Source organism: Psittacula echo (genome assembly GCF_963264785.1).
Source record: "Psittacula echo genome assembly, chromosome: 2".
Classification (NCBI taxonomy): domain Eukaryota; kingdom Metazoa; phylum Chordata; class Aves; order Psittaciformes; family Psittacidae; genus Psittacula; species Psittacula echo.
This window is the reverse complement of record NC_137737.1, coordinates 146,531,617-146,558,091: the sequence shown is the minus strand read 5'-3', so window position 1 is coordinate 146,558,091 and position 26,475 is coordinate 146,531,617. Positions and strand designations below refer to the sequence as shown.

Below are 26,475 nucleotides of genomic sequence, written 5' to 3'. Positions count from 1 at the left end.
GCGGCACGGAGGGGTACGGCGCAGGCGCAGAGCGCTGCGCGGCGCGCGGAGGAGGGGGCATTTTAACAGTAAACATCCTGTGATTTGAACGGCTGCTTTGGGCGGCAGGAAGGGCCGTGGCCGCCATCTTGTTTGTTTGAGTGAGCGGCTCGGCGCGGCGGAGCGCAGCGGTCTCCAGGCCAGGCCTCGCCAGCCGCTGCACCAGGGTAAGGAGCGGCTCCGGCCGCGCTCGCTCCCGCTGGTCGCCCCGGCTCGTTGCTGCCGTCTAAAAGGGGCATGGCGGGGCCTGCAGCAGCTTGGCTGCTGGGGCGCTGCCGGCCTACTCCGATTCGGCTGCCGGCCCCTTGCGGCCGTGCGTGGCCGCGCCGCCCTTTCGGCCGAGTCCTCCTGGAGGGGTGGGCGAGTGGCAGCAGACGGGGAGGCTGCGGGCCAGCCTGGCAGCCTGAAGCGCGGCTCTGGGGCTCCTCCGGAGGGCCCAGGTGGTGGGGGCGCGGGACCGGGTGGTTGTGGTGATCGCGCCTCGGTGTAATGGGGCACCGTCTGCGGCCTGTCGGGGGCACGGGTAGAGCTCCGCGGGGGAGCATAGTGTGCCTCTGGGCAGGGCAGAGCGGGGTGTGCGCGGCGTGGTGGGGCGGGCTGAGAGCCTGGAGCGATCTCCCTGTTTCCAGGGAAGAGCCAGATTATGGGAGAAGAGGGGGCAATGAGTTAGGATCCCATGGCCGGAATAATGGAACAGGTCCTCGGCTGCGGGTTGGCAGAAGGGATGGTGTAGCTGCGGGGCTGCTGCAGTCTGGGGAGGGGGCGAGGAGCGGAATTTCATCATCCTCTATGTGTTTCTGATGTAATTTAACTTCTCACTTAGATAAAGCACACTAGTGAATGCTTCTGCAACCCTCACTAATAACGTATAAACTGTTTTCTGACACTCTGTTGATCTGCAAATAAAAGCCCCCTTTAAAAATGCCTACCTCTTGAAAAATCAAGTTCTTACTCTAGCAGCTTCTGTAGACAGTCTCGATATAAATCTTGCTATAATTTTTAAGATTTATCTCTGATTCTGAATGAAAGGCTTCTGTTAAATATAAAACAGTGTCATGTTTCTGTCAGCAACAGAGGAGGTTTGAGGTCACTATGACTTACTGGCACTGTTTCAGTGAAAATAGCTTTTTGTTAATTTTCAACACATGGAAGAAAATAGTGTAAATTTGGAGAAGTTATCATTTAGGCCCACATTGTGTGAACTTGTGCAATAAGCGTACACTTTCATTAATCTCTTCCTCAGTAAACCTTGTTACATCAAGAATGGTGAAACATTAGTAGGGCCAGGCTTGCAGTTTATTTCATGAAGTTTCATTTGTAAATATTTGTCATTCTATGAAACTTGGAAACACAAAGCCTGCTGACCTGAAGTAGTAACTAGAGAGGAAGTAGGTGGGGGGGAAGGATAAAAGGCAAAACAAAACGTTAGTGAGACCTACAATAAACTTAAATTACCACACAAATAGGTTTTGTCTTGCCATCAGGATCCCCAATGCCATGGGATTTCCCAGAGAAATTAGAGTAGTTGCCTCAGTTAATACATGAGTTTCTTTGTTGCAAAATGTTAGAAAGTTGTTTTTTTACATTTGGGCTCTTTGGGTGAACAGTGCTGGAAAAGATGGAATAACATAATGAATTCTCACATTCATCTTATGTACATTTAGAAAGTGTGTTAATACGTGGTTTCTGCAAGTGCATTAGTTTGACTTGGAGTTGGAATTGCAGAAAACAGGTTGGGACAATCGAGATAGGACCTAAAATGGAAGATTCTTTTCCGCTGGATGAGTGGGCATACTGGATCTAAGGGCCAGGGCAGGATGCCTGCTGTGGTTTAGATGTGAAAGGGAGGTGGGAGGGGTGAACAGTGTTCACAGGGTTCAGTAGTCTCAAGCTCTGTGCAATAATTCTGAGTGATCTGCCTTTTGAATTAGTAACTTTAATGGGGTGCTGGTTCTAGCAATTTGATTGTATAAGTGAATGGTGTATCGTAATGCAGAACAGTGAATGCAGTTCCTGTAAAGGGGTGGTGCGCTTTTGAGCAGTTAAGAGACCTGGTAGGGCAACCTCAGCCACAGGATTTCAGACAAAAGGTTGGTGGAAAAACCCAGACCTGGAGACAAATGGAAAAAGCTGTATGTGTTTATCAAAGGTATGTCAAGTTAGACTAGTTCAGTTTCATCTTTTCAATAATTAATTTTGTTGACATAAGAAATGGAGGTGACTTGTCATTGAACTTCAGTAAAGCTGCAGGTGCCACAAAGAAATAGATTAAAATTCAGAAAAATGTGGATTAACAGAGAATTATTAAGGTATTTGAAGAATTGGGATGAAATAAGGTGGTGCTGAAAAGAGGCATTGAGCTAGGAGTAAGGAGTTATTGGCAGTTTGTGAAAATGGGTCCTGTGATGAATTTTAGGTTTTTTTCAGTGGTACCAGGTGCTCAGTATGCAAATGGAACCTACTGGTGAGACAGCATTAGTAAGAGCCCACACCAGGGAAGTGTTAGACCTGTAAGAAGGACTGTGAAGGATTATGAGTTAAAATTTAAGAACTCCAAGTACAACTGCAGGGTCAAGGTAATCCTGCTGAACTTCTGAAGCTTGACAGAGCCAACTCAGGCTGCTTCAGGTGCACAGGGTGAGCTCACTCTTCCCACATACTCCAGGGCTGGCTTGGCTTAGCAAAACAGAAACGGAGACGCCATAGGAAGAAAACGTGTGTAGGGAGGAACCGGGAGAGAAGAGAGGCTGAAGGGTGGCCTAAGAACAAATGAATTTAAATGATTGGCTGATTTTAACACTGTAGTATGGAAGTTGTCTGCTGATCACTGGATGAATGTGGCTCTGGAGTAGCTTGAGGAACAGAAGTAGGTGACGATAAAACAAGACTTAACCTATGCCTATGACTGGCATGTGTATACATAGCTTGACCTAGCAGAGTAACACGCAAGTGGATTTAATGGGCTGGAGTGAACCAGACAAATAAATCATGGTGAATGTTGCATCTGTTGTCTGAAATATTATTGTGAACTGTTAGTTCATTAACGTTCTTTCTGCATGACTTGAAGGATGGGACTCAAGCTATGGGAGAGTGCTTTTCAAAGCTCACATAGGTAAATAGCTGTTCTAAGGTGCAGAAGGATTTCAAGACTTAGTATTTGTGAACTGATGGTCAAGATGAAGTTCATGGATAGCATCTACCCAATTTTCTTGCTTCCTCAGCAGGATCAATTACCAGATTCTCAGATGGGAGAATGAAACGGGCAGATTTTGGATCAGACCCTGTGTACTAGGTGTATTTTATTAGTTTTGCTTTAAGTGCTCAGTTACTTTCTGTATAGAATTACTGCCTTTTTTACACTTCTTAGAAATAAACATATTGAAAATAAGATTATGCAGTCTTTGAAGACCAGTTTAGGCAGAGGAACCTGAGGGAAATTGTGGTACATGGAAGCAAATTTGAGGTTAATTAAAAACAAGGTTAAAATCTTTTAAAAGCACAATTTGGCAAGATGAGGATTTGATCCTACCTGGTCCTGTGTGAGTACATACTATTTTTGCCTTCAGAACAGTGCAAGCAAAACAGAAAAATTAGTACGTTCTCAAAGCAAACTTTAAGGTCCTGGTTCACATCCAGTCAATTGCAAAAATTAAGAGTTATATTTTACCTCAAAAGCTTTTCAGGAGCTATCAGCTACCCTTTTTCTTCTGAGGATTCTTATGAGTTGCTCTTGGAGCCAACAACATATGTTCTACATGTCTGCATTAGCACTCTGCCACTCCAAAAAGCTCTTAGTTCCTTTAACATTCTTCCCAGCCTCAAATTATGCCAGAAAAATCTACTTTTTTATGCCACCACATCAGCATACTGCCCTATGAATTAAAGATCTGACAAAAAGCCTGAAATAAAGAAAAGGATTATCTGAAAAGAAAGAAATAAATCTGGGGACAGTGAGAGCAGGCTTTGGAGCCATTGCCTGATCCTCTAAACAACAGCGGCTCAGAACCATGAAGATGGGCTTTGTACCATTTATGGTACCCAGGTATTACCATACAGAGCAGAGCATCTGCTGGAATTTCAAAGTGGCAGAGGCTGATATTGTGACAGGAAATTAGTGCTTCATGGAATAGGGGTTGAATTTGTTAATAACACTTCCGTTTAAAACACACTTTAAACTGTCTGTAGTCTGTTGCTGTTTCTCTTCATGTGCTTTGCTGTGGCGAGGCTTCAGTAATGTATGAAGGGAAACAGATGAGCTCTGTCAGAATCTAGTTATTTTTGGTTCTTACTCCCTCCAAAAGTTCAAACAGCCTGCACGTGTAGTATTATTTATTAATTAGTCTTCCAAGCAAGTTCTAGGTTTGATCCATAGCTCCTGTGCTGGGTGGTAGTCAAACCTGGGAAACACCACAAGCACAGGTGACACCCCTTACTGTTCCTGTGCCTTCCTTGATACCATGGTTTTCAGCTTCTAGTCTTTGATTTATTCGCTAAGGAAGCATATGTTTTGAAACCCACTCATGCATGGTAAGCCCCCTTACGGGGAGTACTTTGCCTTGGATTATCATTTCTTTATAAGAAAGAGGTTAATAATGTGTCAAAAAAAAAGCGCTGTAAAATCATTTGCCCTGGTGTGATCCCAACACCTGATTTTTTTGGGAACCTTGCTTCCTTTTAGATAGTCATTTGTCTTATGCTTGCATTGCCCTTGCTGTGTGGGATTTAAAGTGATAGGTTGTTTCTAACTGAGTTGTCCAAATAGTATGTTTCACATTGAACAGGAAATCTTCGGTATATTCTCAGGGCTACAGTTAACTGTATGTTTGAAGGTTTGTGAATCCATGCTACCTATTTTAATGATTGTAAAACATTGCTGAATAATTGCCCCAAACTCCATGAATCAAAGTATGTTCTTCTGCAGCTGTTGTTTTAATGGGGTAATGCAAGCATTTTTGTTAACTGTGTGTTTGTATTTTTCCCTGTTCCTCTTACTTGGGTAATCTACAGGCCTGCTATTGCCAAAGCACTGCATGGTTGTGATAGCAAGTCGAGATATCAGAATGCTGTGCTGCAAAGTTCTGTCTCTGCATACATAAAAATACTGAGGCCTTTGAAAATGCACAAGGGATTGTCTGCTGGCCTTTGAGACAGTGTGGTGTCTTTCAAAAAACATGGTGTGGGAAGAAGCACAATACCTTCCTTTAGATAACTTTTATTGACTAAGAAGTTCTTCAAATTGTTATGTTGTGCTTCCTAGAAAAGCTTTCTCATGGCCATCTCTGTGCAGTGTTGTCCTTGGCTTCCACACAATCTCAACAAATAAAAGTGGCTTTTTAACTTCTTGTTAATCTGCAGCTTTGTTATGACTCAAAGGCATCGACTTCACCTGTAAGAATAGTTTAAATCCTTTCTATCTCCTGAGTTTACTCAAGCTGAAGGTGAACATGGCCTTTATTTCCTTTAAATCCTCTCCACTGTGTACATTCTTGTTTGTGAGCAGAATCAGTGGCCAGTCTGTCATTAAGACAGGTAAGCTTGATAGTCAGTTCTGCTGTCTGAAAACTGTTCTGTTTAATGCAGCTGAAATTCACAGCTTTCATCATCTTGCATGTTGAAGAATACCTGTGAATGGGTACAAATATGGAGTATGGTATTACTGTAATCTTCCATATGCTTTATATTCCTTCAAGTCCCACTTGTCAAAACAAAAACCACCACCACCAAAAATAATTGTTGTTTACTTTCAGAGAGGTCGAGCTCTGTTGTCCCGATATGAGGTTGGCTTTGTTTCCACTGAACAAGTAATGTCAGTGCTTCTCTTGCCCCTATGCTTTTTTTCTGGAAGTCATAATTGTGTTGCCCCTCTTTTTTTCGGAAGTGTACCCTATACATAACAACAGCTCTGCCCTACCTGCTTTGAAACTTGTTTTTTCTACCTATAACTAAATTAGTATGGTTTAGAAATTAGCTTCTGGAGAATCTCTCTCTGGCTGTCGTGTTTACCAGTGCTTTGTGTTTCCCTGTGTTCCCTATATAGTTGTGTTGGCATGCATTTGGGAAATGCTGGATCTTTTTTCTAATGGCTAGAAACTGGTGCTTTTTGCACTGACTCTGCCCAGATTAAACTGCCCTGCTTTTACTGTTATGTTGCTGTGCTTCCTCTGACAGTTTTTCTGTAGGCATGGAGGAGATGAAATGCAATAGTTGCATCTCTCCTGTTCTTTTCATTTCTTTTCCCTGGTTATGGATATTGCTGAAGAAAAAGCTGTTTGTGGAGAATCTTCCACCTCTTTAAAGCAAACTTTGTTTCTTCAGCTTGTAGTTGAGCTGAATCATATGCTTACCTCATGCATGAAATCAGCATCTTCAGATCAGAAGACATCATGCTGTTCTGCTTTCCCATGGTTTGATATGTTGGCATCTTACTAGCTGTAAGAAGGTAGTTACTGCATAAATAGGTAAAAGGAAGCCTGTCCTTCTGGTGAAGGCGAAAGAGGAAAACTAAATCTTCAGGAAGTTTGAGATAATGCAGTCAATTTTCTTAACATTTTTATCAACACTTGAATAAAAAATACGAAATGTTATTAAAAGGACTATGGAATGGAAAGAGTCTGTTCAGAAATGAAGATATAATTGTATTTTCCATGAGAAAATACAGTGAAGTCCAAGAAGTTTAGAACTATGTATTTTAAAACACTGAATGTTTTACTGAAATCATATAGAATATATAATGGTGTAGTATATTAGTAGCTACTGAATTAAGAGTGGAAAGGGTTGAAAGTGGAAAGTAGGAAACTGCTGTGGGCTGAAAACTGAGACATGTTTGTGTTGTATGAGTTTGGTGTCATTACCGTAAAGTTTAATATGTTAAAGTTTGTTTTTTTCGTTGTGGGATGGTAAACATTTTTAAGTTACGTAAATGGACATTGGTTACTGTTCTTCCTGCTTTGTGGTTCCTCTGCAATAAATATATATGCAATTACATGGCCACCACTTGTAAGTGTTGGCTTTTTAAATAGTTTGAACAAATAGTCTGACCATAATGAATGAAAAGCAAACCTGTGCTTTGCCTGCTGAGGATAAGGAGGTGTTTATAGGGATGTTACTCTCACAGATCTTTTACAAAAAAGAAGAACAAAGCTGCCTTTCTCTTTACAGGTTTGCACTTTGTTTTAGACATCTGGGACCATGTTCTATGCCCACTTCGTCCTCAGCAAGCGTGGGCCGCTGGCCAAAATCTGGCTGGCGGCCCACTGGGATAAGAAGCTGACCAAAGCCCACGTTTTTGAATGTAATCTGGAGAGCAGCGTGGAGAGTATCATTTCACCCAAGGTACCTGTTTTACACTGATGTAATGTTATCTTGTAGTAATAAGAAATTGTGTGTACAGGTGGTAGTTACTGTTTGGGTCACTGATACAAATAAAATTTGTCATGTTGTTACTGTAAAGGGTGGAAAGGTGTGTTCAGATGTGAAATAGTTCATTGACTCTCCGATTCTTAAGAGTATTTTCTTGTCAATTTTCTAATGCTGAAGTATCATGCAATTTAGTTACAAAACATTTTGCTTTGTGTAAATAGAAGACTTGTATCTTGATATACTATGTGTCATTTAGAAACAAGTGTTTGGAAGAGAGGAAAGCCCAGGCTTTCTGACAAGTAACTTTTAAAGGCATTTTGCTAAGACTCTTTCAGTGCTGTTGTTACTGGGAGGTATAGAAATAATATTTTAAGATAACTTGTTTATGCTCATTACCCAAGTTCAAAGCATTTTTCTGCTTAGCTACAACAAAAAGACCTGAAGTATCATAGTAGATTGTAATGTTACTGGTTGCATGAGGATAGTTTTACATGCAATAAAAATACTATACTAGTGTAAAAGCTTTTGAAGCTTTTTCTCTGGTTTTCTGGGAAGTGCATAGAGAGCAACAAAACTGAAAGAATATAAGACTTCTGAATGGCTCTTGGGATTTTCTTTTTATTTGTTTTCCTTCTTCATGAAATTTGCCTTTGAAGAGCTGGTGGACTGATATGGTTGTGACTTTTGCTACTTAACAGGTGCCTGAATGTCTCGAAGGAACAGCAACTATTTCAAAAAGTAAACTTATTTTTATCTTTCGGTACAAACATGAAGTGTTTCTATAATGCTACTCTGGATTTTGAAGAACTGCAAAGTATAAGCAAAAACTGTATAGTACAATCGCATAGATGCTCTTCTAGAGCAGTGATTTGCTTCAGTGTCAACTCTGGAGGGATTTAGAAAGATAATGTTCATGGCATCACTAGTGAGCTGCAGCATTCTTGCAGAAAAAGGAGAATAGGCACTCTTTCATATGTTTAATGCTGTGGAATACTTTCATTAGCTGGAATGTTAGAAAGACACTGTATACAACACAGGTTTTGAATTTTAGAGTTTGAGGTTAAACCCCTATGCCCTCTATGGCTTAGTCTTTCTAGAAGGCAATTTTCCATGTACCCTTCATCACAAGTCTTGTGCTCTTTCACACTAAAGTACTTAAGAAGAGTCCTTTCCTGAAATCTTTTTAATCAGTTTTCTGTTCCCACAGCAGATGCTTGATTACATAGTAAAGCAGTGAGTTTAAAGAGGAAAGAAACGTAACTTGTTCTAATGTGGCGGTGCTTGTTTATGGATGCCCCACGTCTTCCACTATTTTTCTCTGGTTTTCTCCTTAAGTGCAGGACAGAAGATGGAGAGGTAACAGGTATCAGTTTTTAACCAAATTTTACTTAAATTGTAATTTATGACTGTCCTTTTCTCCACCCCCAATAAAAATAACAAAGATGTCAGAAAAAGATACTATAAAATGGGGTGTGCTTTGTCACTTTTTTTTTTCTTTGGTACTAGACAGAGCAATGTTTGGGAATTCCTGGAGTGAGATGCTATTAATTCATGGATGACCTGGCAAATATCAGTCAATAGTATGTAGAGTATCATCTTGAACTGTCAACTTTGTATTCATTCGTTCTTCAGTTTTTGCTGATTTTTATACTTGGTTTGGATATTTGATGTTACTTGTGCAAAGCCAACTGAAATTTCATTATAGGGAAAACAAAGTGAGGCCACATCTAATTCACTAATTGTGCAATATGTTTTTAGGTGAAGATGGCACTTCGAACCTCAGGACATCTCTTACTAGGCGTTGTTAGAATCTACCACAGAAAAGCAAAATATCTTCTTGCAGACTGTAATGAGGCTTTCATTAAGATTAAGATGGCTTTTCGTCCAGGTATCTGTCTTTAAGCACTCTCTGAAAAGTAACATTGTTTATATAAAGAGAAGTATTAAGAAGATATACAATTCTGTCTTCCTGTCTCTGTAGAAGAATTGCATACAGTTCTTTCTACATGATTATAGAAGTTCTTCAGCGCAGTTTCAGTCTGCTGTGTGACTGAGTTGTATGCTAAAAAACATCTTTTGTGTTCTGAAAGAAGACTTTAGTGCTGATTCACTAAATCTCAGTTATGATTTTGGCTGTTGTTGGTGTATAAATGGAAATATGCTGCATGGTTTTTACCTTCTGTCACAAATCTGTGAAAGGTCAGTTGTGTGCACTGAATAGAAGCACAGACAGGAACTTGTTTCCATCGAGGGCAAAGAATGCCTAGCCATGAGTTACAGAAGAAATGTAGAAGTAAGCTGGGGTTTTATTTTTACCTCCTTCATGTTTTAGTTTCTGGAAATAGTGTGAACCGTTTTGTGTGCAACAAAGATATTTTCCGTTTTGTATGTGCAGCACACAGCTTCTCCCCTATATTGTTGCTTACTCTTAAGATTTTTTTTTTTTCCATGAAGATGTGGAGCCATATTAATAACTGAAATGATTTTCCATGTGGCAGTTCATTACTTGGCTAACACATGGCTGATAGCTTTCCTTCATTTTCGCCTGGAAAACTTTTTTCCAGCTGTGACAGTGATGCTGCTGAATACTCACAGCTGCTGAATCACATTCTACCTTTTTAAGTTTGTGAGTATAACAGATTTAAAAGTTGGACTTTTTCTTTAAAAGCAGAGCTTTAAAGGAAGCCTTTTTTCTTTTTTTTTTTTTAAGTCAACTCTTGAAAGCCACTGCAACAGTAAATTTGAGAAAAGTGAAGGTATATCATTCTTTTATCTTCATTTCCCAATCTCCATTTTGTGATTCAGGCTTTGAACTTTGGGTAGCTTTCAGTGGCAATTTGTTGACCATTGCAGATTTTTTTGTTTACTATTGCATTTAACTGCCCCAGGTGATCATATCATAAATTTGTCTAATTTCACAAAGCAATTTGCTTTCCCAGTTTTTCCACTCCTAACTGAGCGTGTGTAGAAGGTGAAGCGCCTTAAAACAAGGCTAACAGAACATGGCATGCTGACATGAAACAAGTTGAGGCACTTGTCTTTGTTCCCAGTTTATCAGCTTTGTGGTTTAGACATTGTCTTGACCCTGTCTGCACTGAGAATCATTTACATGTTTTATTTTAAGCAGCCAGCAGCTAAAAATATTGGATAGCCCTGAAAGAATGGACTAGAGTTTCTTCATTCCTAGCCAGGTTCCAAGATGAGTAAACTACAGACTCATGCTTGTTCCTGGTCTCTCTAGACTGTGGCTCTTTGCTCCTTCGTTGCAGAAGGAAACATCATGGGCAGAGTGTTTCTGAAGTAGCTGTACCTCAGAGTTGCCTGTGTTGTGTGGGTCAGAAGGCAGAATGTAGATCTCAAATGTTCTTCAAGTTACAGAAGAAATTGAACCTTCATTTCCCATGCACTTTCAAGTGTCCTGACCTCTAAGCCTTTGAATAAAAGAGAGGCTCCAGCTACTGGCACTATTCTTATGTGATGCCTAATCTGATAGTCATGCTCTCAGAATGCCCACTGAATAGTAGATTATGCATCTCAGGAGGGTAAGAAAAGGTATGTATGTGGTTTAGGTAATCCAGCTCTTCTAAATGCAGAAACCTAGGAGTTCGTGCAGCCCAGGTACAGTCAGTGCTGTGCTGGGACTTTCAGAGCTCATTGAACTGACTGAATCACTGCTTTAACCAAAACAGACTGCTGTTTTGTCACTGCTTTACCCAAACCAATGGGACTAACTAGCTTATCTGGAGCATCATGATAAACTGATTATGTAGCATTTTACCTGCGTAGTGTTTTGATGATACGCAGTGCCTCTGTTAGCTGCACAGCTCTGCATTGTGCTACACAAACATTATCCAGTGATTTGAGGCTTCCAGGGTCATACAAAACAGGACAAGGGCTTGAAGGGTATGTATTTTGAATTTAGACTGAATCTCAACTCTAACATTACCTAAGGTTTCTTCATAGGTGTCTAGCATCAATTCAGTTCATCAATTTAAAGACAAGAAATTCATGCAGAGAAAACAGTTTTGAAGGCAGAGGGGAGAATGCTGTCCTTGTAAAGAGTGGGAACTTATGTCTGAGTGTTCTTCTCTGCAGGGGTTGTCGATTTGCCTGAGGAAAACAGAGAGGCTGCTTACAATGCTATTACCTTACCTGAAGAATTTCATGATTTTGACCAACCACTTCCAGATCTAGAGTAAGCTTGGGTTGTTTTTTTTGTTTGGTTTGTGGTTTGTTTGGTTTTTCTTTTATTTCCATGCAAATGATGTCTGGTTTTAGTTAAGGAGAGCTTGGTTTTGAACAGTAAAAGCCTTGCCAAACTAAAAAAAAATCCAGTCTGTAGGTAACTTGTATCCTTAAACCTTTTGCTACACCAAGGAAGTACACCATCATCTTTGCATTGATTTGAGGTTCATAGTAGCATGTAATTTTAACTGAAGCTAAAGCTGTCCTTACAGAAGGTTTTAAGAAACTCAGATACACATTATTATTTCCTTCTTTCTCTGTACAAGGGATCACATATATTCTCAGGTTAGACAAGATTAGTTTTATGGAAATGTCTGTAGTGGCACTTTTAATTCTTAAAACTTTTTAATACTGATCGGTGACTTGTGAACATAGTAACAAGTGTACAGCTTGAATTGTTTGTTACCCTTTTGGATTATTCATACTGGAATTTCTGGGATACAGTTTGCTTTACTCAGTGTTCTATCTGGTTTATATTTCAGATTAATTTGAAACTGCATAAAAATTCTGTGGTCTTTTAAGAAATGGACCTTAACACATCACAGAGTGTTAACTTGGCACTGCTACTAGATAGATTTATGATAAATTAATATACTAATAGCTTTTGGAGTTTGAAAGGGGGAGTATCTTTTCTTGCTTATCAATTTGGCCTTTAAAATTAGTGACCCTGACATAGCAAGGGGTAAGAGAGGCTCCTGATACATCTCCCATAAGCTAATGCAATTTGGATGATAGGTTTTAATTGTGAATCGTCTGACTGGTTTATGTAGTGTTTTCTATTCTGTATCCACTATCAGCTTTTTCATTAATTGATTGAAGTGTGTAGTGTACTACTTAGAAGCTAGTTTCACATTTCTCTAAGCAGGCTTTATCTGTTCTTTGTTTTTAATAATTGGCTTCTGTTTGTTTAAGTGACATTGATGTGGCCCAGCAGTTCAGTTTGAACCAGAGTAGAGTGGAAGAAATCACAATGAGAGAAGAAGTGGGCAACATCAGTATCCTCCAAGATAATGACTTTGGTAAAAATCTTGTGTATTACTATGTGTTACTAAGCTGGTTTTGGTAACTATAAAGGTGCGGCTTTGCAATTGCAATGGGATTCCCACCAAAATAGGTCCAAAATGTTGTGTTTGTGTACATTTAATTTTTAGTTTGTTCATGTCAGTTTTTCCTCTTAATTTCAGCAAGCTTTTAGCTGCTTATGTAAAGAAGAATCATAGCATCAACTATGTTGGAAAAGACTTGTAAGATCATCAAGTCCAAATATAGTAAAGGGTGTTCAGTCAGGTTGATTAGTGAAGTACTATGTCAATTACAATTTTCAAAATGTGTTGTGAATATGAAGTCAGCTGTTGCTTTAATCATAGGCATGTTTCCAATCAGAAACTGTTAGGAGATTTCTAAAGCTGAAGCAGTTATGGCCACTAGTTTACTTCTTTCAGTATCTAAGATCTGCATTCTAAGATCTGAATTAAAGCCTGAAGACAGTTGCACTTGAATATCTAGTTTCCAGAGTACACAAATGTAATCCATAATTTAATAATCTTTTTGAAAGTATAATCTAGGTATTGATGGTGGTATTGGCTTGCTCTCTATACATGAAGCCCAAACTTGAGGCATAAGGTACAACTTTTTTTTAATTCCTTGGAATTCTTTGGTTTCAGTGCAGCTAAATTTTAGTAGGATCTTGCTGAAATCAATTCACATGATAAAATTCTTTGAAGAGGAGATGGTTATTTTTATAATTGGTTGAACAGTATTTTCACTGTGGCGTTGTTAGGCGTAGTTCCTTACATCTTGTCATTAACTGCAAGTAAGATAACTTGAAATGGTCTTACATACGGGCCTTTGAGCTATGTCTCTTCCATTTTGGTTCTTTAGTGTTTGTATCAGTGAAATCGTATCTTTGCAGGTGACTTTGGGATGGATGATCGTGAGATGATGAGAGAAGGTAGTGCATTTGAGGATGACATGCTAGTGAGCACCAGTGCTTCCAATCTCCTACTGGAACCTGAACAGAGCACCAGTCACCTCAATGAGAAATCTAATCACCTGGAATACGAAGACCAATACAAAGATGATAATTTTGGAGAAGGAAATGATGGTGGAATATTGGGTATGTTTGAGAGATTTGTTTTTCCTCTGTTCTATCTTCTGCCTCAATAATTAGTTCTGAGGGGAAGCAGGGAGGAGGGTGTTTTCCTTTGTTGACGAGGTCCCTCTCTAAGTTGTGTCTTCAGCAGTGGGAATCTGGTTTGAGAGTGCTACTGTGATACAGATGATGTGTAGCATGTTAAGTGTTGGCATATTTCAAATGAATTTAAAATTTAAAATTAAATCATCCTGAGTTTTTACCATTCCATAGTATTATTTGGACAAAATATTGTACTATTCTTGTTCTTTGACTCCTTCCAAGGGTTTAATTAATATGTTGAGAGTTGTATCAAGTGCTTCTTTGTGAAGTACTAAGAAACTAGTAAGATGCAAGTATGTGGAATGTGTGTGGTAATAAAGGCTATCTGTAACCTCAAAATTTGAGCAGAAATGTGCCTTGCTTTTATGTCAGCTTTGAAAGTATAGGTTTCTTTAAACTTTGCATTATCTTTATCTGTGTTGTCATGAATTTGTTTATACTTGTTTCATGAGTTTGTGGATGCAAAACCGATTGTTTCATATGGTTTTCAGATGATAAACTTCTCAGTAATAATGATGGTGGTATTTTTGATGACCCACCTGCACTCTCAGAAAGTGGAGTGATGATGCCAGAGCAGCCTCCTCATGATGATATGGATGATGATGATAATGTATCAAGTGAGTATGATCGAGGGCTAGGTCTAGAATTACTTGTTCTAAACAAATTTAATTGGGATCCTGATTCATAGAATCGTGGAATAGTTATTCCTTAAAAACACGTTGAGCTCGAAAGTATGAAATGTGGTAAAGCACTTTAAGATGTGGAGGACGGCATTGTCAGGATCCGATTGGGGAAACCCTCAGTGTCAGACCCTTTTTTGTTTGTGATCCCAAGAGTGAAATTAAGATGCAGACAAGGTCAAGTATTGTAGTTGATCAGTTGGCTTATTAAAAAAAGACAATTATTATTAAAAAGGGAAATTACTGTAATAAAGGGCATAGCGATAGGACAGATTGGAAAAAAAAAAAAAAAAGTAGAAAATGAAGCAAGAATTTGGGATGCAGAGGGAGAGAGAGTCACCACCATGGATCTAGCAGTGTCCCAGGGATCTGTTGTCATCAGTGGTGGGAGTTCTTCAGGGTTTGTAGTCAGTATCAGAGCAGAGTGTCCCCCAAGAGTCCGTAGTAGTCATCGGAGGTGGGTGTTCTTGTGGAGGTGTCCTGGAGATGCCCTCATGGTGATGTCTTGTGGATGATGTCCGTCAGGGTCTGTAGTAGTCATCGATGGAGAGTGTCCTTACAGAGGTGTCCTTTCGAAGTCATCCTCATGGCAAAGGCTTTTTTTTTTTGTGATTAGCTTTTCCCCCTTCTATAATGAGTTGGGGGAGTACCTCTGTTCTCATGTCATGTATTTATTGTGGTTTAAGCCCAGCCAGTAACTCGGAACCATGCAGCCGCTCACTCATTCCCCCCTAGAAAGGGGGAAAAGAATTCCCCCCACTTCCAGAGGGATGGGGAGGAGAATCGAAAGAATGTAAATCCTACAGGCTCAGGTAACAGTCCAGTAACTAAGGTATAGCATAAAACTACTACTGTTACCACCAATAATAATACTGATAAGGGAAATAAAATAACAATGGGAGAGAATACAATTGCTAACCAGCCACTGACGGATACCCAGCCTGACCTGAGCAGCGATCTGGGCCTTCTGGGTATCTCCCCCCAGTTTATATACTGAGCATGACGTGCTGTGGTATGGAATACCTCTTTGGCTAGTTTGGGTCAGGTGTCCTGTCTCTGCTTCCTCCTGGCTTCCCATGCCCCTCCTCACTGGCAGAGCATGAGACTGAGAAAGTCCTTGATAGGAGTAAGCATTACTTAGCAACAACTGAAAACATCAGTGTTACCAGCACTGTTCTCAGGCTAAAGTCAAAAACAGCACTGCACCAGCAACTAAGGGGAAAAATAACTGCTGCAGCTGAACCCAGGACAGTATTAAACATTCCTGGTGGACCGGTTTCCTTGGTCTTGCAGCCAGCTCTTCAGCTGCATGTGCCTGCAGCAATTCTTGGGGTAATGGGCAGCAATTCCTCACACCTCGAGATAATGGAGTCTTAGCTCTTTCCTACTCATCCCTCAGGCAATGGATGAGTGGTGTCCCATTTCAGCTCCTCACACTCTTTTCCCAGGCAGTGGACACTGGAGTCTTAACTCCTCCCACCTGTCTCTGAGACAATGGACTAGTGGAATTCCATCTCAGCTTCTCATACCAATCAGATCCATCTCTCACAGGCATGGGAAGGGTAGCACAGTTTCTTAATGTTTTGACATAGTGAAAGGTACTTGTTCTATTTGGCAGTGGGTGGACCAGACAGCCCAGACTCGATAGATCCAGTTGAACTGTTACCTGTTTTCCTTAAAAGGAAAAATAGTTATTCCTTAAAAGCATGTTGAGCTCAAAAGGATGAAATGTGGTAAACCACTTTAAGGTGTGGAGGAGGGCATGGGAAGGGTAGCACAATTTCTTAATGTTTTGACATAGTGCAAGATACTTGTTCTAATTGGCAGTGGGTGGACCAGACAGCCCAGACTCGGTAGATCCAGTTGAACCATTACCAACTATGACTGATCAGACAACACTTGTCCCCAATGAAGAGGAAGCTTTTGCTCTGGAGCCTATTGACATAACTGGTGAGTAAGCAATTTGTGGGTGTTCTACTTGGGTCATCAGAGACCACCTTAGTTTGATGGAGTGGAAATGAATGTCTAGCACTGCTGCTGACTCTAGTTCTCAGTTCAAAGAGAAAACAGAGACCAAGTGCTGTATTTCTTTTATTCTAACCATAGCCTTCAAGCACTTTCCACGTAGGTAGCTTACACTGATGGTCTAAGCTGATCCTAGTTGGTAGTTTCTGCAGTCAGTGTGTGCAGCAGCATGATACTGTAGCTTTTGGTAAACATGCTGCTTAAAATACAGTGCATTGGAATAGAGCTTACTGTGACTTTAATTCTAAAGTATCTGCAGTATCTGTAGTGCAGCACAATTATGTTTGATGGCCAGGAGTGACTGTTTACACCAAGAATGAGAGCTCTTCTGGTGAATGATAGCTTTAATGAATTGATGATTTCTGGAGATGCATCTCTAGTTGATGTTCTTCTAAATAGTGAAATTCCTTGTCTTCTTCTCTAATGCAAGACACTCTTATTTTAACTGGTACTGTATTTGGCACATTAGAAACAGATCCCTGTTTTATTAAAAAAATATTATAAAAGATTTGGAAAAAATGTAGTTTGTCCTGTGTTTTCAGACTGAACTCCAGGCCAGATTTACTGCTTGGCCAGTTAAAAAGCCCTAGCGCTGCCCTCTGGTGGCAAGCTAGCAACAGAGGTCCTAGCTGATCAGCTGGGACCAGCAAAGACAGCGTTTGCCAGAGCTTCAGGGTCTGCTGCAGAGTGCCAGGCTATAAGCAATTTGCAGTAAAGTCATTCTAGAGCAGGATGAGAGGTACAGGTAAGATAACCACCCACATTAACACTACCAAAGCTCAGATAGGGCTTATGGGAAAAATTTGGTGGCATTTTGACTCTTTGGTCAGAGGGGCCTTACACCTCAAGGGTTTGCTCCTGAAGAACACCAGCCTGACAAGCAAACCATGAGGGAGGGAGGCAGATGAGGACATTGAGGCTTAGGTAGACTTAGAAGAACTACATGTACACATGGAAGGATTTGTAGGTTCTGGTACAGCATTCATAGTGTTTGACCCTTAATAGGGCTTGTAGCTTTTCATTCCTTCTCCCAAAGGTGACATTGCCTTAGATTCTTGAGGCAGCATTATACATGGGCGGATAACATCTATAGAGAACCTGCAGGATTATTGCACAGTGTGGTGTCTGTTTGAGCTAACCTTTATTACTCGCTAAAAATCTCAACAGTCAAGGAAACCAAAGCAAAGAGGAAGAGAAAGCTGATTGTGGACAGTGTGAAGGAACTGGATAGCAAGACTATTCGAGCCCAGTTAAGTGACTACTCTGACATTGTTACTACGTTGGACTTGGCACCTCCTACTAAGAAGCTGATGATGTGGAAAGAAACTGGTGGTGTTGAAAAGCTTTTCTCTCTGCCTGCACAGCCTTTGTGGAATAACAGGCTACTGAAGGTAATGGCTTTGTGCAGGTTCGTTTCTAAATGGACTATATTCAGGATTGTGCCTCATATATAGTAAACATCAGCATATGAATAGCGATGTGATAGCAGTATTTATAATTTAAAAAAGTCATTAAAACAACTAAGATAACACTAATGCTTAAAATAATTATCAGTTACAGAAATAAATTACCTTTTTTTGTTAAATGTTACTACTGTTGGAAAGGAGCATAAAGAATGGGGAAGGAAATGGTCCATAATTGCTTGTTCTGAAATGAAATTAAATAAAATGAAGGATGCTGAGAACTATAGTAGTGATTAACATCACCTCTCCCCTGTAGCTCTTTACTCGTTGTCTTACACCCCTGGTACCAGAAGACCTAAGAAAGAGGAGGAAAGGTGGAGAAGCTGACAACCTTGATGAGTTCCTTAAAGACTTTGAAAACCCAGAGGTTCCCAGAGAGGAACAGCAACAACAGCAGCAGCAGCAACGAGATGTTATTGGTTTGTGTCTTGTCAAAGATGCTCTGCTTTCTGTCCGAGCTTATTTTTGACTCTTCTGTTTGTGCTTTGTATTAAGTCACCAAGGATTATGAATGAAGCAAAGAGCTTTGTAATGGTTGTTTAGCTCGATACACAGCCTGTGACTTAAAATAGCCTTTTTTCCTAGAAGCAGAAGACAATTAGAGTTTGATCCAGTAGGTTAAATGGATGTTGGATTGGGTTGTATGCACATCTGTACCAGTTCTGTTCAAGATGGTGCCAAAGCTATGCAGGCTGTTAAAAGAGTGATCAATTCTAAATTAATAGCAGGTTGGACTTAGCAATGTAATTTGAAGCTCTACCAAAGTATCTAAAACTGGGTTTATTCTGTAACATAGATGAACCTATTCTGGAAGAACCAAGTCGTTTGCAAGAATCAATGATGGAAGGCAGCCGAACCAACCTGGATGACTCTGTTATGCCACCCCCACCACCTCAGACAGGTGTTAAGCGCAAATTACAGCAAGTAGAACCAGAGCCAGTGTTACCTGTGAGTAAGATTTTTTGATTTTATTTTCAATATAAGAATGAAAAGTGATACAGATTCGAGGCACTAGTTTTCTGTGGTGGTGTGAATATGCTGGAGTAGTATCAGAATCTATGGCCCTGGGTAGTCTTTGTGGAGTTTTACTTATATGCTTCAGTAAGATTTGCACTTAAAATGCAGGTAGGATAAAGAAATGGCACTGTCTCCTCCAGAAAATAGCCTTTAAGGAGAAAGGTGTATGGCTTACAAAGCTATCAAGTTCTGTTTGGCAAGTGTATGTGAGCAGCTTTAACTGATGAAGAAAGGAACAGGTTGCCTGGGGGGATTGTGGAGTCTCCTGCGTTGGAGATATTCAAGGCCCGGCTGGACAAGTTCCTGTGTGCTCTAGGTTACCCTGCTCTTGCAGGGGGATTGGACTGGATGATCTTTTGAGGTCCCTTCCAACCCTTGGGATTCTGTGATTCTGTGTTAACTGTACAACTTCCTTTTAAAGATAGTCCTGATGTTCTACATTTAAGGGTTCGAAGGAAAACTTTGGTTTTTAGGGAAGATTTCCTAGTTGAGTTATGAGTAGGCTTGGAAACTAGCTCATATCTTCCTCTTCTGTAAAAGCTATGATACAGTGTGAAAGGTAACCATGTTTGTAAAGGTGGGGGGAAATGGGCAAAACAAAAGGTGTATTCCTTTTCTGAATGCTTACTTGGTAAGGACAGTCCTGGTTTTTGCTGTCTTGTGCGTGTATTTTTTAACCCCACTTTTCACAAGTTTCTTGGCTAACAGGTCATTTGCTGTAGAATGAGACTGTTGGATATTACATTATCTTACTAAAAAGGGTGGCAGCTGCTGCTCCTCTTGGCCGTGTCATTGGATGAAATTGGCATTGACTGTTCTTTGTGGTGAAGTCTGTGCCATTGGTGTGTGTTGGGAATGCTTTGATCATGCCAACCAGATCAGGCCTCTAGCACTAGCAGTATACTCTACCTTTAGCAGTATCTGCTCTGTGTCTCTAAAAAGTTACTTTGAGGTATTTTAGGGTAGAAAGAGTGTAAAACAGTTTCCAGGTGTCATGGTAACTTTACTGGCAAACACTTAACTAAGTATAGATTCAGAGGGAGAATAATTTTATTAAAACGGAATACATAAATCCTTTTAAACTGCTTTTCTGGATTTTCTTGATACAAATATCTTCTGAGGAATGATACCCAAGCACCAAAGTCACTCATACATTTTGGGAAACTTAACAAAGTACCTACATCTTAATTCCTTCATGCTTGTCTTGCAAAGAACATAATTTTTATAGTTTGAAGATACCTTGTTCCAGTGAGTTAAAATGTGTTTGTGTAGAACTGCATCTGGTTATATGGGATTTTAAAGTTGCACGAGCTGATCCAAGAAATAAGATCAGTAGTTTGGGTGGTGGACTAAGTGAAGTTTATTGGAAAGCCTTTTTCCTTATAGTGTTGTCATAATTTCTGGTTTGAGTAGAATGTAAAAGATTAAAAATACATCTGTGGACAGCAAAACAAAACAAATTGCTTTCTGTGTTTCAAAACTGAAAAATTCAGACAAATGGCTCAGATTTAGAGACTTGGATTTTGTGAAAGTGGTTTATAGCATCAGCATTCTATTGTAAAAGCACTGATAAATGATGCTACTGGTTTAACTATATTGTGTACTCTTAAAGCATCCACCATCACAACAGCTGGAAATGCCACCTGTAGAAATGCCTCCAGAGGAGCCCCAAAACATCTGCCAGCTAATACCAGAGCTAGAACTTCTGCCAGAAAAAGAGAAGGAGAAGGAAAAGGAGAAAGAGGAGGAGGAAGAAGAGGAGGTAAGAAGTCTTAATCTGGAAAGGGTTTTATGTTCCTCAGCACTGTTTGACTTTGGAATCATTAACTGGCATAAGAAATAAATCTTTAGTCCTTGCTTAGGAAACTAAATCTCATTTCCAAACATTCTAAATGTGGATTTAAAAATTATTCTATGACCATTTTGTATTATTTATATTATTCTGTTTTATAAATTGTATGTACATTCTGCTTTGAATTAGAGGGTTCTCCTGTTCTCACATATGGTTAGATTAAACCACTGTATATATTTACGATGCCTTATACGAGAAGTTTTGATCTTAATTTTATAGTTCCATTTCAAACAATTGATGCCAGTTCATAAATGTAGATTTTTGTAAGAAAACCATTGATGTTCTAAAATGTGATAACTGAAGCTGTCTCTTAGTGACAGTATTTAATATTCTATGGACATCAAGCCAAACTTCATTGGTTGCTTTCATTTTACACCCAAAATACATAATATCAAACTAGTTTGTTGAACTGTTTCATTGTTGGAGAAGGAATGTATCTGGACATGTGAAGTTACCCTCTGTAAGAAGTCACATATACAAAGATATGTGAATTACTTCAGTCAAGATGATTTTCCTAACGGTGTAAATAGCTGTTAGAGCATTTTCAGTTGGAAGGGATCTACAACAATCATCTAGTCCAACAGCCTGACACTTCAGGATGTTGCTTTTAAAATATATAACACATCTTCCATAAACAAGTACTGTTTTGTGTAGGTGAGTGTTTCATAGGACATGGGGAGCTGAGTCATTACACCTGCTGGTCTTTGCAGCTTTTAGCAATAACCCGTTTTCTTTTCAGTAGTTCTGGTTCCAAAGTGAAATGTGAACATATCTGTGTTTATTAATATTTGCAATGTAAAAAGCACCGTTAATACTGTGTTCAGTGCTAGCAATCTTAGATTGGAAGGAAGGGTCTCTTCTCATTCAGCTGTCATGACTGAACTGTGTTTTACTAATTCTGAGCATAACATTTTGAGGTATAATTATCATGGTAGGCAACCTTGCTAGGGTACATCAGCTTAGATCTGTGTCTTCCTCCATCCCACTTCCTGCCTCTCCTGGATGTATCCTGCCACTCAAGTTGTCTAAACCTTCTGGCTTGATGAAAAGAGAAAGCTGCAATGATACCTAGATATCCTCTTTCATTTCATAACTCAGTGGATGAAAGATTTTGTAAATGCATGAATTTTGGCTACCTGCAGGAGGAAGATGGCACAGGGGGTGATCAGGATCAAGAAGAAAGGAGATGGAACAAGAGGACTCAACAAATGCTTCATGGACTTCAGGTACACACGATCATTTGCTTTCTCTTAAAGTAGCCTTTGATGCTTCTGACCAAAGTTAGAAGGTTAAGAAAGAGCTTTCTTTGCAGTAGATGTTACAGACTTAAAATACCAGTTCTGTTTTGGGGGGGGGGGGGGTGGGTGGGTGAAAAATGCCTGTAATTGATTAAATCATAATATAATTGTCATTCTTTTTCCAAAGAACATTTGAAGTTCAGTTTTTTTCCTTAAGTGTTTTTCAACCTTTATGTCCGCACTTGGTGTGCAAGAAAGCGGAAATTCAGATTTTAAAATAATTGGGTTTGATTGTATTTTCAATGAAACCTTAGCACCTCTGACTTAGTGCTGTGTTACTCTGAGCAAACCCCAGCAAGGGCTAGGGATAAAACCCTGTTACAGAATGTTTAGTCTCAGCTAGGCTAGTTTGAAAACTTCCATGCTATGATAAGCTGAATTTGTAACAACTATGGGAATCTGACCTTCACTAAGGTGCAGCGTTACTTTTCAGCATATGGCTTTGGTCTGTACAGACAGATAATCTTTGTAGGATGGATTCTTGCTTGCTTTTTTTCTGATAACTGAGCACCCCATGTATTACACTTAAGTGCAAACTGCTGTCCATTTGCATTTAGGTCTCTGTATGTACTTCATATATCCTCGGACTACCTTTGCCTTTCAGTCTAGTTTGTGGTTCCCACCCCTTTGTTCACTTAAACTTTTTTGCAGCTCTTGAGATTCCACTGTCACTGAAGTGTTTCAGTTCTGTCTCAAAGCTGGTTTTGTTTTCCATCTTTGCTTTTTGGTGACATTGATAGGCTCTATATCTGCTGAGAAAAGCTCACTGTCATTATTGTGTCTCTGAACTTCCAGTATAGTGAATTGGGGGCAGGGATGCTGAAGAGCTTTCAGTAAGATGAGATTAAGTAGTATTTTGTATTCTATTAAGCTTCTTAAAAGTCTGATATAATCAAGCAGAAGCTTTACAGTTCTGGAAAATGTTACTAGAGTTGTATTGTAAGAATTACTCCTTACTTCACAAAACAATAAAATTTTAATTTCAAACTCCTAAATAGCCCTTATGACACCTAAGTAAAACTAAATTTACGTGCCTTTACATTGTAAACTAATGTGATTAAATTCGTTTGCACAGCTGCAAGAATTCTGCTAGTAAGATTGTTTTAAACTGTGGTTGTGGCTTAACCCTGGTAATGGGCTCAGCCCCACATAGCCATTTGCTCCCTCCTTCCTGTTGGGATGAGGGAGAGAATCACAGGGGTAAAAGCAAGAAAATGTGGGTTGAGATAAAGGTGGTTTAATAGGTAAAGCATCTGCAAGCAAGGCAAAACAAGGAATTCATTCATTGCTTCCCAACAGCAGGCAGACATCTAGCCATTTCCAAGAAAGTAGGGCTTCACTGCATGTAATGGTTACTTGGGAAGACAAATGCTGTAACCCCAAATGCGTGCACACATCCTTCTTCTTTTCCCCTGGCTATTACTGCAGAGCATGACTTCATGTGGTATGGAATATCCCTTTGGTCAGCTGGGGGCACCATGAGCTGCTATGAGGAAGATTAACTCTGTCCCAGCCCAAACCAGTACAACTGTTGCCTAAAAGCAGTTTTTCAAGTGTGCAGATGTTCAGTTGGTAATGTTGTGTAATGTTTTCCTCACCGATGTTTCATCACAGTTTCTGAAAAGAGCTTTAGAATTCTCTTTGGACTGTGTGTAGCTTTTTTCTTCTCTTCTTTCAACTCTTTCTTCAATGTGCCCAAAAGAGCATTGCACTGGATGGCTGAAACATTAAGTCTGTAATGAGATTTGAAGTTAAAATCTGTTTAATATAAAGTAATTCGGTTTGGCCAGCCAAATATCTTTTCATCTAGTAGATATTCCAGAGCAGACGGTTCTGTTTTGAATTGAAGACGTCAGTTGTTGTTCTCGCCAGCAAACAGATGTATTTTCCTGAATATTTTAATATGCTGGCCAAGACTTTGAAAAAAGTGTAAGTGACTTTGGGTAATTCAGGTTCAGACAAATGGGTGAGCTTTAGAAATAAACAGGCTTTCACCTTGGGAAAAAGAGGCGTTTTGAAGAGCTTGAGCTCTGGAAATTTTGTTTCAAACAACAGGTGATTATTATTATTTGTTTTGGAGGTTTTTTTATTTGAGAAATAAACCAGGATATATTCCCCCCCTCTTCAAAAATCTTTGTCCTGTAGTCAGAAAGGACTGGCTTAGTTCTTGGTGCAGAAGAAAAGCTAGTGCCATACTGCAGTTTTTCTGGAATAAGTTCAAGACTGATTTTTATTGGCACATCCCTGTGAAGCTGCCTTGGTTTCATTTAGATAAGATCCATGTAGAAATTTCCATGTACATGTTGTGATGTCCCCATCCAATATCACGTCCTTCCCAGAGTCCTGGGGGTGACAACAACCAGAATCTTGCCAACAGACATTTTTGTTTATATGTAGTCCTTTATTTAATTTGTGGTATCAATGTTTGTGTTTTTCAGAGAGCTCTTGCAAAGACCGGAGCGGAATCCATCAGTTTGCTCGAGCTGTGCAGAAATACGAATAGAAAACAAGCAGCTGCCAAATTCTACAGTTTCCTGGTACTTAAAAAGCAGCAAGCTATCGAGCTGACACAGGAGGAGCCTTACAGCGACATCATTGCAACACCTGGTCCCAGATTTCATATCATTTGAATAGTTAGATACAGCAGAGCTAGTGTTTCCTTTCACTAGTGCGTACGTCTATTGCCCCATCTGTAGGGCCCACAAGACCATTGCAGAGAATTTAGATTTCATTGTCTGTATAAAGTCCTTGATTTTTCTTTTTGGGTTATTTTGGTTTTTTGTATTTTAAATCTACCACTTAAATTTTTAGTGAAACTGCTGGGGTGGGTGGCTTGAGTTCCAACTGTGGAAACCAGACGGCTCAAGGACCCAGATGAAGATTGTTCAACAGCTCGGAGCAGATGTGTGCAATATTGGTGCATGTAATGTTGAGTATCAATGAAAATGTCTTACAATAATTTGACTAGCTGATTCAATAGTGATATTTTTAACAACCTATACAAGTAAACCAGAATGGCCAACCTCTTGTATGATTAAAAACTTTGCCAAACTCGTCTAAAATGTTCGGTCTGCTTCTCATAGTAGTGGGTTTTTCCCCCCCTTCTCTAGATCTTTGTGCATACCATGGGTCTCTCAAAGCTGCCAATATGAAAGGTAGTGCTTGATCCGTCAGCTTGCGTTCTCACTGCATTTTTGCAGTCAGATTTTTTGTAGCCCTTGATGCTAAAGGGAAACAGGTGTCTGTGGAAAGCACTTCCTCTATGTGATCCTGTTGCATACACAGAAGGACAGAACACATGGTAAGCATTTTAGATGAAACATTCCCTTTCACTTGTCACCTCATGATGGTCCACTACTGATAATGGCTGATTACTGTTAATAAGCATCATGTGAAAACTCTATAGTAATTTCATTTAAACCTTGAAGATCTCAAAATGCTTTAGGTTTGTTAGAGCTGTATATAAACTCCAGACTTTTTAAAACAGACTTCTAGATTGTAAATTATCTGGTTTTTATTAAGCAGGCGTATGAAGACATAATTAAGAGAAGTTGAACAGTTAGCCTTTGGTAGAAAGGCTAAACTCAGATGCTGCCTGTACTGAAAGGGCAACAAACTTGAATACACAGTACAAACAGGCACAGTTCCACTTAATTGTGTAGGGTATTAATGGCTCTTTGGATATATTTATGGTTTTAGTATCAGTTCTTCCAATAATGTGCACTCCTGTGTTCAAAACATCTTATCAGTTTGGCAAAAGAAGTCCCACTTGATTTTGCTTGCAGAGAATGCAGCTTTACTGCTAGACAAGGTAGCACCAGAAATATATGTGAATATATTGATTATGGAAACCTGTCTTAACTTTTCTTAGGGCAAAATTATTCACACTGAAGGTTCTGGTTTTAATGTTGGCACTTTCTTGAAATAATTTTGGGACTCTTGAAAATTCAGTGTATACTCAACTGTAAAATTATGTGAATGTTTAAAAAAAGCTGAGACTACATGATGACCATGTTTTAATAACCCTTGAAAAAGTTAATTGTATAAAGTTACTGCAGCTTTATTTTCAACATGATGTGCCTGTAAAACCATGGTTTTCCCCTTTGTAAAAAGAGACATTGTAGATAACTTGAATGTTTAATTATAGAAAAGGTCATTAGTTTGTTGTTACACATTTTTAGTCTGGTTTTGTTGCTTTTCAAGGTTGATATTCTTGGAAATAGTTGATGCTGTTATGTATAACTTTTCTAATAAAAGTTGTGTTATAAGCTGTTAGGCATTAGTTTTGTATCTTGTTTGAACA

At 39.6% G+C, this 26,475-nt stretch overlaps 1 protein-coding gene across 2 annotated transcripts; it reads left to right on the top strand.

The window, feature by feature from the left end:
- Positions 1-26,447, top strand: RAD21 (RAD21 cohesin complex component). 2 transcript variants are annotated; one of them, XM_080611643.1, is made up of 14 exons: positions 1-206; positions 7,198-7,371; positions 9,157-9,286; positions 11,494-11,593; positions 12,556-12,662; positions 13,556-13,759; positions 14,329-14,454; positions 16,345-16,467; positions 17,710-17,933; positions 18,262-18,424; positions 18,802-18,953; positions 20,635-20,784; positions 22,017-22,100; positions 24,611-26,447. In XM_080611643.1, the coding sequence occupies exons 2-14, from the start codon at positions 7,228-7,230 to the stop codon at positions 24,800-24,802; spliced, it is 1,899 nt and encodes a 632-aa protein (XP_080467769.1). In that variant the 5' UTR covers positions 1-206; positions 7,198-7,227; the 3' UTR covers positions 24,803-26,447. The 2 variants fall into 2 exon arrangements, with proteins under 2 accessions (XP_080467769.1, XP_080467770.1); XM_080611644.1 differs by lacking the exons at positions 1-206; positions 7,198-7,371 and adding an exon at positions 7,452-8,136.
- The last annotated feature ends 28 nt before the right edge of the window (positions 26,448-26,475 follow it).

What these genes read in the sequence shown, in the direction of transcription:
- RAD21 (XM_080611643.1), top strand. Translation starts at nt 7,228, where the DNA reads ATGTTCTATGCCCACTTCGTCCTCAGCAAGCGTGGGCCGCTGGCCAAA. An exon ending in GCAGCAACGAGATGTTATTG is followed by an intron (nt 18,425 to 18,801) that starts GTTTGTGTCTTG and finishes TCTGTAACATAG; the next exon opens with ATGAACCTATTCTGGAAGAA. An exon ending in AACCAGAGCCAGTGTTACCT is followed by an intron (nt 18,954 to 20,634) that starts GTGAGTAAGATT and finishes GTACTCTTAAAG; the next exon opens with CATCCACCATCACAACAGCT.